The 13,551-nt window shown below is 48.4% G+C and overlaps 1 protein-coding gene across 1 annotated transcript; it reads left to right on the top strand.

Annotated features, from left to right (window-relative positions):
* Positions 1–459: 459 nt before the first annotated feature.
* On the top strand, positions 460–1,907 carry Rplp1 (ribosomal protein lateral stalk subunit P1). Its single transcript, XM_075965605.1, has 3 exons — positions 460–653; positions 1,078–1,152; positions 1,671–1,907. Exons 1-3 carry the CDS (start codon positions 582–584, stop codon positions 1,866–1,868), a joined length of 345 nt encoding a protein of 114 aa, XP_075821720.1. The 5' UTR covers positions 460–581; the 3' UTR covers positions 1,869–1,907.
* Positions 1,908–13,551: the final 11,644 nt, after the last annotated feature.

The raw sequence follows: 13,551 nt of genomic DNA on the forward strand, positions 1-13,551 counted from the left end.
TTTCTTGGGATGAATTGTCCTGTTTAACCTCGATACACTGCAGTTGACGTACAACTCCGGAGACCACCCCCCACACACACTCATGGTATTTACCTACTTATGAGACGCGCTGGGCGAGCGCGTGCGCGAGGGTGGCAAGGTGGGGGTAGGGCCAGCCACGTGATCGTCAGCTAGTGACTTTTTCAGACAGTGTGCCCAAGCCACGGGGACACTCCTGCAAGTTCGAGCAGGGGACCGGACCAGGGCGCTCACCCCAGAAAACTTTCCGGTTAGCTGTTAAACCGTAGTTCAGCATTTCTGATACTCGCAAGCCGCCACAGGCCGGCAAAAGCGGAAGCCGAGCGCCCAAATCCGGAACTGCGTCATGCAGACACCGCCTCTCGTTTTTTGGCTCAGCCTTTTCCGCTCGGAGCCGGGATTCGATTGGTCGACGCGACCCCGATAAGAGGCTGCGCGCAGGCGTTTGTGACCTTTTCCTCTGCTGCCGCCAAGGTGCTCGGTTCTTCCGAGGAAGCTAAGGCCGCGTTGGGGTGAGGCCCTCACTTCATCCGGCGACTAGCACCGTGCCGGCAGTCCGCATCATGGCCTCCGTCTCTGAGCTCGCCTGCATCTACTCCGCCCTCATCCTCCACGACGACGAGGTGACGGTCACGGTGAGTGCGCGGCGTGGGTAACTGCGGGGAGGCCACGTGTGTTGGGCGGGCAGTCGGCTGCCCGACTAGTCGCTTTCTCGGATATTCAGTTCCTAGGCTTCCTGGCTTTTGGCGCGCATGCGCTCTGTTTTTACCCGCGCCTTCCAGCAGCCGTGAAAGGCGTTCTCGAGTGTGCGTGTGGTTGTCAGAAATCAGTTTTGAGTAGGTTCTTAACACTGGCTTTTAGGATTCCAACTCCGTCATTAGGCCTAAGGGGCAATCGCACTAGCCTCCAAGCTTTCAAACCTAGCCGATGTTTTTATGATAAACGTTTATGAGCTGTCCTTAGAAGCTCAGACTGGCAGTGTGGCCGTATAAAAGCGGCTTCTGTGACTTTGTCTTAACCGTATTCTGATCGCCCTGATGGACTGCGTTTGTGTTCCAGGAGGATAAGATCAATGCCCTCATTAAAGCAGCTGGTGTCAATGTTGAACCTTTCTGGCCTGGCTTGTTTGCAAAGGTAAGATTTGGGGAAGTCCTGCTAACACTATCGCCACTGTCCCTCTTGAATTTTGTATATCAGTCCCTGGTTTCTAACGGGGACTTTAACCATGTCAATCGATCAAATCCTTTAGGTGTCCTAGTTAGGTTCTGTACAAATTGAATTTAGTGGCTTTTAAGTTTGGGCATTTGAAACAAGCAAGATGCTTGTTAAGTAGGAAGCTACGCTCTGGACAAATTGTTTTATTTCTTGGAAGGAGAGGTCAGCCAACTTGTGGAGCTGTGTTCAAAGAGTTCAAAAATTTTGAAAATCTGCCCATTACTGCTCTGTTGGGTTACTTAGGGCAATTTTCCCGACATGAGAGGAAATTCAGTAATCCGCACCATAAAACAGCAACCAAATACAGGCCCAGTTTACACACTTCGTATCAGTTTTGTGTTGACTGTAGTCCTGTGCCTTGGTCCGGGAAAGGCTGAACAAAACGTGTCAGCGCAGTGTAAAGAATAAGACTTAAAACTCTTAACTGTCTGTTGCAGGCCCTGGCCAATGTCAACATTGGGAGCCTCATCTGCAATGTAGGGGCTGGTGGGCCTGCTCCAGCAGCCGGAGCCGCACCAGCAGGCGGTCCTGCCCCCTCCACCGCTGCTGCCCCAGCTGAGGAGAAGAAAGTGGAAGCAAAGAAGGAAGAATCCGAGGAGTCTGATGACGACATGGGCTTTGGTCTTTTCGACTAGGCTCTTTGATACCATGGCTAATAAAAGGATGAATCTGTAGATGAGCTGGTGTTGGTTCTGTGCTTGTGCTACAGGCGTGGCTTCTTGAGGGTCCAGGGATGGTAGCAGGTCCCTAAGGATTCAGGGCAGGATAGGATCTCGAGTTTAAGGCAAGTGTGAGTTACGTGTGGAAAAAAGCCTGGGTCAGTTATGCTGTAGTCCTAAGGAACTTGGCCTGGGGTCGGTCTGTCTCCAGAAGGGCACCTTTCAGTGCCAAGGTGCAGAGCTCCTGGTTAGTGTCAGCCATTTTGAAAATGGACAAAGCCCTAGAAGCGCTTGCACTGTTAACAGCTCTTAAGATACTGTTCAAGGTGGCCAATTATCTCTTATAATTTGCTCCTGTAAAGTGACACTTGGACGGTTGGGGGGCGGGTCTGAGTAGAAATTGTGTTTGGTGAGCACCCTGGCTTCTAGGGTTACCAGTAGGATTGGGTTGCAGCATCTGGAAAGGTCAGGAGAGCCTGTCCACTAGGATTTCCATTTTAAAATAGGCCCTGGCAGCTGCAAGTTCCTTTAGGGATGCAGAAAAGCCAAGGGAGAGAGAGCCACATACACATTGCTGAATGTTAGCCTTGTACTCATTGTAGGGTTATAAGTTGCACTGATTGTCTTCAGCGTTTTATTCCCGTGAAAGATCTGCTTGGCATGAACAGGTCAGTCGACATGGTTGCCAAGGCTTGCTGAGTAAGCTGTGTTCAGAACCCAGCTGCTTTTATGGAACCACAGACTGGAACCCTCCTTATTAAGGTTTGAGTGGTGGGTGCTTTAACACAGGCTTGTTTCTGCTGCTGTTTAGAGCAGCTGTAAGGAAGGTTCCAGCCTGTTACCCTAAGAACCAAATGTAGCTGCACTCATAGTGTCTTTGAACTCTGGGACTAGAGTGCCCTGCCACACCTGGCCTTTAAAAGTATCTTCTGCACAACATGTAGCAAGGCTGTCTGACTACAGTTAAATCCTTAGGAATAGAACCTGAGACACAGGAATGTTGAATAACAAGCCTTGGTTTACTGTTTAAGTTACAAGCTGCTGTTCTCATCTGTAGGCAAACCTTGGATGTTTGTAGTTGGAATAAAATTCAGACCCAGGATAAAGCTCAGTGATAGAATGCTTGCCTAATGTGTTTGGCACTGGGTCTTCATAGGGCAGATGATGTACATAGCATTACAGGATAATATTGCTCAGATCTACACTTCTGGCCTGTATAATATTGGGGATTATAATGTCAGTTAAGGGGGGGTATTGCTTCATTCTTATAGTCTTGGGAGTTGTTAACCTCCCTTCTGCTGGAACATTGCCTTCCCTGGGTGGTGAGTTTTTTCCCCTGAGACAGGGTCCTTACTGTACAGCTTTGGCTAGTTTGGAACTTACTGTGTAGACCAGGATGGCCTCCTGCATTGTGCCATGGTTTTCCCTGTCATCCCAGCATTTGGGAGGCAGAGATTGGATGATCAGGGAGGATTTGAGGTTGCCTGCCAAAAAGATCAGAAACCCAGTCAGTCCCTTTGTAGAGCTGGGAGATGTAACCTGTTTGGTTCTGAAGCTCTGGGGTCCAACATGGAGAGGGAATAGGTTTAGGAAGCAGGACCCGAAAGGTTTTCCAGGTGGGAAACAATAGGTGCAATTTTTCTGCTTTTCAACTGGCTGGGTTGCGAGTGTATCCCACCAGACCCATTTTGGACTGGAGAAATGGCTCATATGCCTGCCCCAGCCTCCCAAGTGCTGGGATTAAAGATGTGCACCACCACTGCCCAACTAAGCACATGTGTTTTTTAGGCACATGTATGTTGGTACTCAGGGAGGCTAGAGGCAGATGTCATGGAACTGGAGTTACACTTGTGAGCCAGCCAGCATGGGTCCTGAGACTCAAACTCTGGAGGTGCAGTTTGTACTGATAGGAACCAGTCACCTCCCCAACCCCAGGACATCCTAACTCCACATCCCAGAATCTAGGAGAGGGCCTGCCCAGGATGCCTCAGGCACTCTATTGTGATCTCATTTAAGTTTATTTGCAACCCTTTAAAAATCAATTTTAGGACTTAATAAAACTTTATATATGGTCTCTTAGTTTGGAATTTGGATTTCTGTTGCTGTAATCAACACCATAGCCAAAAGCACCTTAAGGAGGAAAGGGTTTGTTAGGTTTACGTTCATTATCTAAAGAGGCAGTCAGGTCAGGAGCTGATGCAGAGACCGTGGAGGAGTGCTGCGCACTAGCTTTGTCTTCTTCCTTGGTCTGTTTTTGTTTTTTTTTTTCTTCTCAAGACAGGATTTCTCTGTGTAGACCTCAAACTCAGATCCTCCTTCCTCTGCCTTCTGAGTGCTTGAATTAAATGGCTCAGTTTCAGACTTGCAGCAACCAGGATCACCAGCCTAGGGATGGCACCATCCACAATCAATGAGCTGGGCCTTCCCACATCAACACTATGAAAACACCCTACAGGATTGCCCACAGCTGGAGATAGGGAACCTTTTTGTTTGTTTCTTTGTTTCTCTCTTGGTTGTCCTGGAATTTGCTTCCTGAGTGCTGGGATTAAAGTCGGAGCCAGCACCGCCCTGGGAGCTTTTTTTTTTTTTTAAGATTTATGCATATAGTGTTCTGCCTGCACACCAGAAGAGGGCACCATATCATTACAGATGTGTGAGCCATCATGTGGTTGCTGGGAGTTAAATTCAGGATCAGGACCTCCCAAAGAACAGTCAGTGCTCTTAACCTCTGAGCCATCTCCAGTCCTTGGAAGCATTTTCTTAATTGGGTTCCTGGCGCTAGCTTGTGTCAAGTTGACACAGAGCTAGGAGTACACATGGCTAATGTAACAAAGCGCAGCTCTCCTTCCAGAAGCCCACACCCGGCTTTAGTGACGTCTTAATCTGTACTTGGAGGAGCAGCAGGAAGAAGAGAGATCCCACTTCCTGACTGACTGACTCCCGAGAGTGGCCCTTGACGTTAGCAGGTGTGCCGCAGCGTGCATGCACTTGCGTTCACACCCATATCATACACTCAGCACACAGTTGAAGAGAACTAGAATTCTTCATCCTCCTATTTCTACTTCCCAAGTCCCGGGGTCACGGGGTGTCACGGGGCGCCACTGCAAGCATTCTCCTAAACCGTTTTTGTTTGTTTTAAATGTGAATTTCAGTTTAAAAACTGGGCATGGTTTCTCTCATGTGGAAGAGACACTCGACTTCTAGGCAGCTACCGAGGCAAGAACTCTGGCTGGTTTTCAGACAGTTTCAGCTCAAAATAAACAGAATCAGGAAAAGCCTTGCTGGATTTCATGCCAAGGCTGGGAAAGGGAGGGTAATGCTTTGAGATGGGATTTGGGCTAGCCAGTGGTTCTCAACCGGTGAGTCACAACCCCTTTGGGGATTACATACCAGATATCCTGTATACCAGATATTTACAACTCAACAGTAGCAAAATCACAGTCATGGAGTAGCAATGAAATAATTTTATGGGTGGGGGTCACCACAACACAAGGAACTGTAGTAAAGGGTCACAGCATCTAGGAAGGTGCTTTAGTCTGACCTTTGCCTTAGTCTGACCTTAGCTGACCCTGACCCTGCAGCCTTTCAGAAAGTTTGTTTGTAATTCATAGTTTTGGAGCCTGGGAAATCCAAGTCTGGGTGGCCCCATTTGTTACAAGTAGGGCTTTTTGGCTACATCACAGCTTGGTGGGTGGTGTCTTAGTGTGTAAGGGGACAGACACCATCCACAGAAGAGATCAGGGGTGCCAAGTGACCTAACAATCCAGTCCCACAAGACCTGCATGTGTTCCTTGTGAGGGCATTGCCTCATGACCTAACTTCCTCCCACCAGACCCTGTTAACAGCTTCAGAGGATTCCAGGCCTCGGGATGACCACACTGGAGACCGGGACCACGGGACACAAACATGGATAACAAATCATGTTTAAACCTAAAGACACCTATGTCCTGGAGATCTGTTGGCACGCGGGGTTAAGTGTTCTGATGTGCAACTACTAGTGTTGCGTCAGGTCCCAGTGCTGCAGGGCTGTGTGAGCTTGGGAGGATTAATCTCCCCCTCTGGTTTATTGTATGCTGGGTGGGAGTGGTGGTAGCTAACGCTATCTACCTCAATGAGTTTTTATAGGGACGATGAGGCGGTATGGGCAAAGCATTTACACAGTTCTTGTTTTAAAAAAATATTAGTGTCGCTGGACATTGTTGTGTGGTCTAGTCCCGGTCGCTATGGGAGGCTGAAGTGGTCATATCATCTGAGTGGGTGATTTCAAGGACCCGTTCTGGCCACACCATGAGACCCTGCCTCAAAGGGGCGTTGGCATTTCACTTCTTAGTTTTCTCATAATAAATCGATGCTTAGAATCTAAAAAGAGAGACGCAGGGATGACTCAGTGGTTAAGAGCGCACACTGCTGTTGCAGGGGACCCGTTTGCTTCCTGTCATCCGTGTAGGGCAGCTCACAACCACCTATAACTCCAGTCCCGGGGAATCTGATGCCCTTGGCCTCGGTGAGCACCAGCATTCACTTGCACACACCCCCTTACATATAATTGGAAATGAAATAAATCTGAGCTGGATGCTGTGGGTACACATTCAACCACAGGACTCAGCATGCAGGGGCAAGAGGATCTCTTGCGAGTTTGAGGCCAGCCTGGTCTACATACTGAACTCCAGCTTGAGTTACATAATGAGATCCCGTTTAAAAAACAAACAAACGAATAAACAAATATATAATTTTTAAATAAAAAGATGGAATGGCAAAATGGCTCAGCAGGTAGGAACGCCTGCTATCACACCTGATGATATGTTTGATCCCTGGGGCCCACACGATGGAGGGAGAGAAGTGACCCCTATAATTTTTCCTCTCATTCTTACTCAAATGCCACAGCACACACAGCCCATATACACAAAGTAATGTGAAAACGATTTTTAAAATAATTTAAAGGGAAATCAGAGAAGTAATTTGCAGTAACTTTTTTAGTTTGCATGTTTTGACTGTGGGAAAAGTCAAACAGTGGGATCTCAGGATTCATGAAGGTAGAATTGAATACAAGCTGGATTTATATGGGTTGCTTACAAATGAATGTGTAAGGATGCTGGCTCAGTGCTGCCCCACAGTGGCCTGTTGTGGGAATGGCTTCACAGCTGGGTGCTCCTAGGCTGAGCTATTTTATCAACCAGTGAGGGAGGGAGCCCACTCCGATAGTGTGTCAACCTGTGACTGTCAAGAGGAAGCTAAATGCACTTGAGTTTGGTCTTACCTTCTTTGTAATTTACTTTCGCGCACTTGACTTTTCCTTTCTCACACTCAAATTCATTTCTTGTCTGAGAGCCAAGGATGTGGCTGAGCCATCCTGTGATCGGGTGAACCCTGTGCTCCTCCAGGCCCATTCGAAGGAACAGCTAGATGTGGACGGCTTCTGCTCTTGCCATGAACTTTCAGAGGTGGCTGCCGTGACCCCTGAATAAGAAAGATTCTTGTGAAATGGAGACCTAGGGCGAAGTTTGTGTCATCGGGAAAATGATCATCCTCCTTGAATTTTTGTGTTATTTTGTTTAACTTTTAAGATTTATGCTTATTTGTGTGTGTGTGAATGTGTGTGTGTGAATGTGTGTGTGTTCACATGACTGTATGCCATGTGTGTGATGCTCTCGGCGGCCAGAGAGGGTATCAGGTCCTAAGCAGTTGGAGTTCTGTGTTGTAAGCTCAGGGAAATTCTAGTCATCTGAAGAGCAGGAAACACTCCTAACCTCTGGGCCATCTCTCCAGAACCCCTTTTAGTTTTTTTTTAATTATTCAATATTGCATGATGTAGACATGGGTGTAGGTGTGTGTGTGTGTCAGGACACAGCCGCTGGAGGAGCCGGTTCTCTCCTTACACCTTTATGTGGGTTCTGCGGATCTGAACTCAGTTCCTCAGTCCTGTTCAGAAATGTGCCATCTTCTTGCCGGCCCTGTCCTCTTTTAGAATGAGCTCTGTGACTTAGCCTCTCGGATGCTGAGAAATTCATCCAGAGAATATATGGCCCCATCTCTTGGCAGAAGTGACCCACACAGACAAGGCCTCTGTTTTCCTCCTCTACTCGATGCTGATTTCTCTTGTGTAATCTATGTGGCTCTTCCTTTGACTTGGCGGGATGTCTGCACTTTGAGCTAAGTCTTCATGTCCTTTTGAGGAAGAGGATGAAGGACTCTGTATATTAAATGAAAGTGGAAACACTCAGAAGGTTCTGTGCGTAGCTGTGGCAATATGTTCTCTGAGATGATTTTAGCCAGTGGTTGGATCCAAGTTAGTTTTAAGGCTGACAGGTTTCTACGGATCAAAGGTTTTGGACCAGGGTGTATCTTTACTGGGTAAATGAGAAGCTCTTGTGAATGAGTCCAAGGAGGAAGTCACAAGGTGTGTTTAAAGATCCGGCACGGTTAAGACCTGTTCCTTTGTCTGCCCTCCTTCCAGAGATAATATTGAACCAGTGTAAACACTTAGAGACAAACCTTGGTGGTTTATTGGGATTAAAAATATTATCCAGGCGGGTGAGATGGCTCAGTGGGTGAAGGCACCTGGTGCCAAGCCTGCCCACTTGAGTTCCTTCCCCAGAGCCCACATGGTAGAAGGAGAGAACCAACTCCCGCAAGCTGTCCTCTGACCTCCACACGTGTGTCACAGCATGTGACATGCGCACAAAAAAATAAATAAAAATCTTTTTTAAAAAACTTCTATTTTCCTGCTTATTCTGTTTTGGAGATAGGATCTCATGTAGCCCGCAGGGCCTTGACGTCCTTATGTAGCTAAGATAACGTTTAACTTCCTATCCTCCTACCTCCCTCTGAGTGCTGGGATTATAATCTCCCTCCCCACAGCCAATTTATATGGTATCAGGGATCAAAATTGAGCTTCAAATATGCTAGACAATTAATCCCTTTCAGCTAAACTATGGCCCCATCCCTACTGCTGTGGTGTTGTACTTGGCCACCATTACGGCTTTTAATTTTGTTTTAGAGGCAGAGCTTCATGAATCCCAGGCTGGCTTTGAATTTAGTATGTAGTCCAGGCTGGTCTTAAACTCCTGCTCCTCTCTGCCTACTCCTCCCAAGTACTGGGACTGCAAAGCTAGTCTTGGTTTTCTTGCAGCCTTCTTTCTCTTTTTCTTTTTGGCTTTTCGAGACAGTTTTTCTGTGTAATAATCCTGGCTGTCCTGGAACTAACTTTATAGACCAGGCTGGCCTTGCACTCACTGAGATCCACCTGCCTCTGCCTCCCAAGTGCTGGGATTAAAGGCATGCGCCAGCACCATTTCTTGTTGCCCTCTTGAAACAGAAGTAATTTCCTGGGGAGGTCAAGACATTGGTGTCATAAGACTCCTGAGCCAATGAACTCACTTCCGGCTCTTCCTTTCTGTGGGATCCTGTCAGGGTCGGGGTTTTGCCTCTCTACCAGGAGAGGTGGCTCCTGGGGTGGGAAGTGGGGAGGGCAGGGACTGTGTGGAAGAGAGAGGCCTTCTGCTGCAGGGAGCTGTGGTGTGGCATTGGCCAGCCCCAGTACTTCCCTGGACCTCAGCCTCCTGGCTTTTGTATCAAGGACTTTCAAGGACTCTAGTCCTGGCTTCCCTCTCCCCAGCTTGTGTGGTGGAGTCACCTTCTCGCCCCAGGGCCACCTCAGCTCCTTGCTCTGTTTATTCTCAAGCAAAACCTTCCTTCTGTTTACTCAGCAAAGATTCTTCTAAGACGAGCTAAGCACACCGTTTACTCTGCTAACAAGCCTTGGCACATACAGGGAGACTTGTGTTGACTTATTCTTGAGCCGCCGTTGACATTCACTGGGTAACACAAACACAGAGACAGCCTGGGAGCGCCGGCCTGACACAGCGCTAAGAACCTGCCTGGAAAGGGCCATGCTTTCTGTTTTGGTTAAAATAACCCCTGAAGTAAAAATAATACCGTATACACTGAAGCGATTCCAATTAGTACCTGTCCTGACAGCAATGAGGATATACTGAAGAGATTTGTGTCCCCACTTTGTCCCACTGTAGAAACAGTGGACCCTAAGAAATTGGAATTTTCCTCTGAGTTTTGTGCTGGGAGAAGGAAAAGTCTGAGACCTGGTCCTAGCCAGAGGGGCACTTGTCTCCAAGGAAGATTCCACAGTGACGGGCAGGAGCGCAGCTTGGCGGGGACTCCACGGCTCTGCCTGCTTCTTGTACTCTAGGCCTAAATCTTGTGTCAGGACTCGAAAGATGGACTTGGGCATTCTCTACCTCATCCCCCCCCCCAATGTAGCCACACTGAATAAATTGCCTTTTTTTCTTTTCTTCATTATGACTTGCCTGTTTGATTGGCCTCTTGAAGGCGAGTGGCTGAGCCTAGCTCTCTACCACTGCCAGGGCCCAGGCTCTCTCTGTGTTGTCCTAACAAAATTGGTAGATAACACAATGATGTCTTTCAGATTTTGGGTTTCAGTAGCTGACATTTTGAAGGTCTCTAAGAAGCTCCTGGGTTTTCCTTCACAAGACTGCACGTGATCCTGCAACATTTGGGGACCTTGGCACACTCAGAGTCTCCTAGGCTGTGGGTTCAATTGCGCCTGTGTTCGTAGTGGCCATGGCACGTTGGGACGATCCCTTTCTTTCTCTGGCTTTCAATGGTTCACCCCCCTTTTTTTTCTTATTTTGATTTATTTATTTACTTACGTTTTAAGATGAGGTCTCACTATACAGCCTCTTGCTGACTTAGACCAAGCTGGCCTCAGATTTACAGAGATCCACCTGCTTTCTGCTTCCCACGTGCTGGGATCAAAGGTGTGCGCCAATGCATCTGACCTCAGGGTCCATCTTTATGGTGAGGGGCAGTTGTCTGACTGCGCACCTTCAGTCTGAGTGCCGGTGCTGGAATATTAAAAATTATTTGTTGAGCGAATGAACACATCATGTTGGCTGGTTTCTTCAGCCTGCGCCAAACCCTCCCGAAGGCGGGCTCCCCTTGAGTCATCATTGTCTGACAGGATCTGCCAAAGAAGTCACAGCTCAGATGTGAGGTTGAAGCGGCTTCTCCTGCCTTCGCCTGGCTCTTTCTACCCCAGCAGGTGCTTGTAAAGGGAGCGTCTTTTCAGGTGAGGAGACTGTGTATAAGGTTTGTCTTTGTTGCCCAGAAACTGTTGACATTCAAGACATCCTGTTGCCTTCGCTGGGTAATGAAAAATTGATTGCTTTTCTCTGTCAGCAGGAACTCTGCAGCCGTTCACCTCGGCCCCCAGGGTGGGAAATGCTTGCTTCTCATTGTAGAGGCATTTGCTTCCTTTCAGGAATTTGGGGTGCTGTAAAAGGAGGTAGAAACAGGTCTCTGGGATGGGGGCCAGGTCATAAGGGTGCCTCTTGCCAGGGATGTGGTCCATTTCTCCTCAGGTGCTGCTGGGTCCGGCCAATGCGGTTGCCAGGCAACCCCTGGCTGAGCTTCTCTCCACAGTATCTCACTGTTCACTCAGCCCAGAGCATCTCTCTGTTTCTCTGGTCCCAAATCCTCCTTGTCCCTTTGTGGCTGAACACCTTGCTTATAGCCATGCATTTTGTTTTTTCTTTTGGCTGTGTGTCAGACTGGCTGTTCCTACACAAGGGGAACAAGCGAGCCTCTGAGAGAAACACAGCGTTTTAGATCTAGGAGGGACTTTGGTGTACCCAGCCCTTCCGACGTTTATATTCGTGAAGACGGAACTCAGAGAGGCAAGTGACCTGTCTATGCCTGCACAGTGATGTGACAGACATGATTCCTGATCAGTGGCTGCAGCATCTGTCTGTTTGCTGTGCGCATGCCTGGTGCCTGCAGAGGCCAGAAGAGTGTTTCACAGCACACCCTGGAACTGGAGTTACTGATGGTTGTGAGTCTCCAGGTGGATGGTGGGGATTGAACCTGGGTCCTCTGGAACAGCAGCCTTTGATCTTAGCTACTGAGTCTTCTTTCGAGCCCCAGGAAGACTTTCAAAGATGCTGATGGCTTCCTGAGGGTGGGACTGGTGGGTGAGTCTTGGTTAAGGCTTCCTCTTCATCCACTGCCATGTCTGATGCTCAAGTGTGCTTTGCTCTCTGGAGGGAAGTCACCAGCTCTCAGTTGCCTATGTTTCCTGCACGGCCGCCTTAGCGCCGGACGGGCCTGTGGGTTGTTCTTATGACCCTTGCCTTGGTGATGGAGCCATGCCTGGAGACATGTCACTGTCCCTTGGCCCTGACCCCAGACAAGCCTTGCATGCGAACTGATCACATGCTTTCTTCTGGAGCCCTGGGTCTGCCTCCCTCACTAGCAGAACCTACAGTGTGGCTGTGGACAGCTGTAGTTTCAGCTGCTTGGGGCACTGCTGTCCTTGGGACTGTCTTGCTGTTGGCCTGGAGCTGAGTCCCAGAAGTGATCCAGGAGCCCTTGCTGTTTGTGAGGCACACCTTAGGAGATGGATTCCTCATGCTGGTCAAGGAACTGGCTTTCTTTGTCTGCTTAGGACCAGTGTGGTCTGGGGACACATGGTGGCTCACAAAAAGTGGTTATGGGTACAGTGAGTACTTACTAAATACGGAAGACACCTTTGAAGCAATCTGCTGCTTTTTCCTCCTCTTTCTCCTCCTCCTTGTCCTCCTTTCTCCTCCCGTTGCTCTCTCTTCTTCTGTTTCTCCTTTATCCTTCCTCTGTCTTCCCTTCTTTCAGATTCCAGATAAGAGTTCTACCATTGAGTACAATCTGCCTATTTTTATTTTGAGACAGGGTCTTACTAAGTCGCCCAGGCTGGCTTTGAGACCTTGGATTCTACAGCAACAGTGAACCTGAATTCATGCACTTTTGATGGGGTCGGAGGTGAGTGGGACAAGGTCCTGCAGTGTAGCCTTAGCGAGCCTGAAGCTTGCTATATAGACCAGATTGCACTCAAGCTCATGGTGATGCTCCTGCCTCTGACTCCGCAGTGCTTGGCGTGCAAAGTGAACTTGCAATCAAGCAGAGTAAAATGGTATTTACCAGACATGGAGTGGGCAAGACTGGGCTGTGTGGTTCACAAAGTCTCATTCAGGTAGGAAGAGTGAGATTCCTGAGGTGTGTTGCCTGGAAGAAGGTTGGAGTTAACGCTAACATGTTATATACTTCAAAATTGTTTAAAAGTGAGGATAAACATTCTCACTGTGGAAAAATAAGGAAGAGGGTGATGGATATGCTACTTATCCCCACTTATTATACATCTATACAGTTATTACATGTCACCCCGAGAATATATGCCATTATTGTTTGTCAATTAATGATTGAAATAAGTAACCAACTCAAGGACAACCTGTGCCTTTTTCACAGGTGGCCTTTCTGATTCTCCGTAGGGCTGAGTCTGTGGAGTTCTTCTTTTGGGCAGCAGGGGGCAGCAGCGACATGGGACTCATCTTTCGGATCAGGCCCGGTTTCTCCCTTATCCAAGCATCCTCTGGATGCATTCCCAAGGATGGGAAAGAGGTGGGGTTCGTGTTCTTCATCCGTCTTTGTGAAGTCTCCAGGGAGAGTGCCCGGAGGACCACCCAAGTGGAGCTGGAAGGAGCGTGATGACCAAGGAAGAGGAACTGCACGCGGCTTTGGTGTGTGCGGCACAGGGCTCGGATTCTGGCTGCCTGGGTTTGAGTCTTCACTCAAACTGTGATGCCTTGGGAAAGAC

Source organism: Microtus pennsylvanicus, chromosome 3 (assembly GCF_037038515.1).
Source record: "Microtus pennsylvanicus isolate mMicPen1 chromosome 3, mMicPen1.hap1, whole genome shotgun sequence".
NCBI classification, from domain to species: Eukaryota; Metazoa; Chordata; class Mammalia; order Rodentia; family Cricetidae; genus Microtus; species Microtus pennsylvanicus.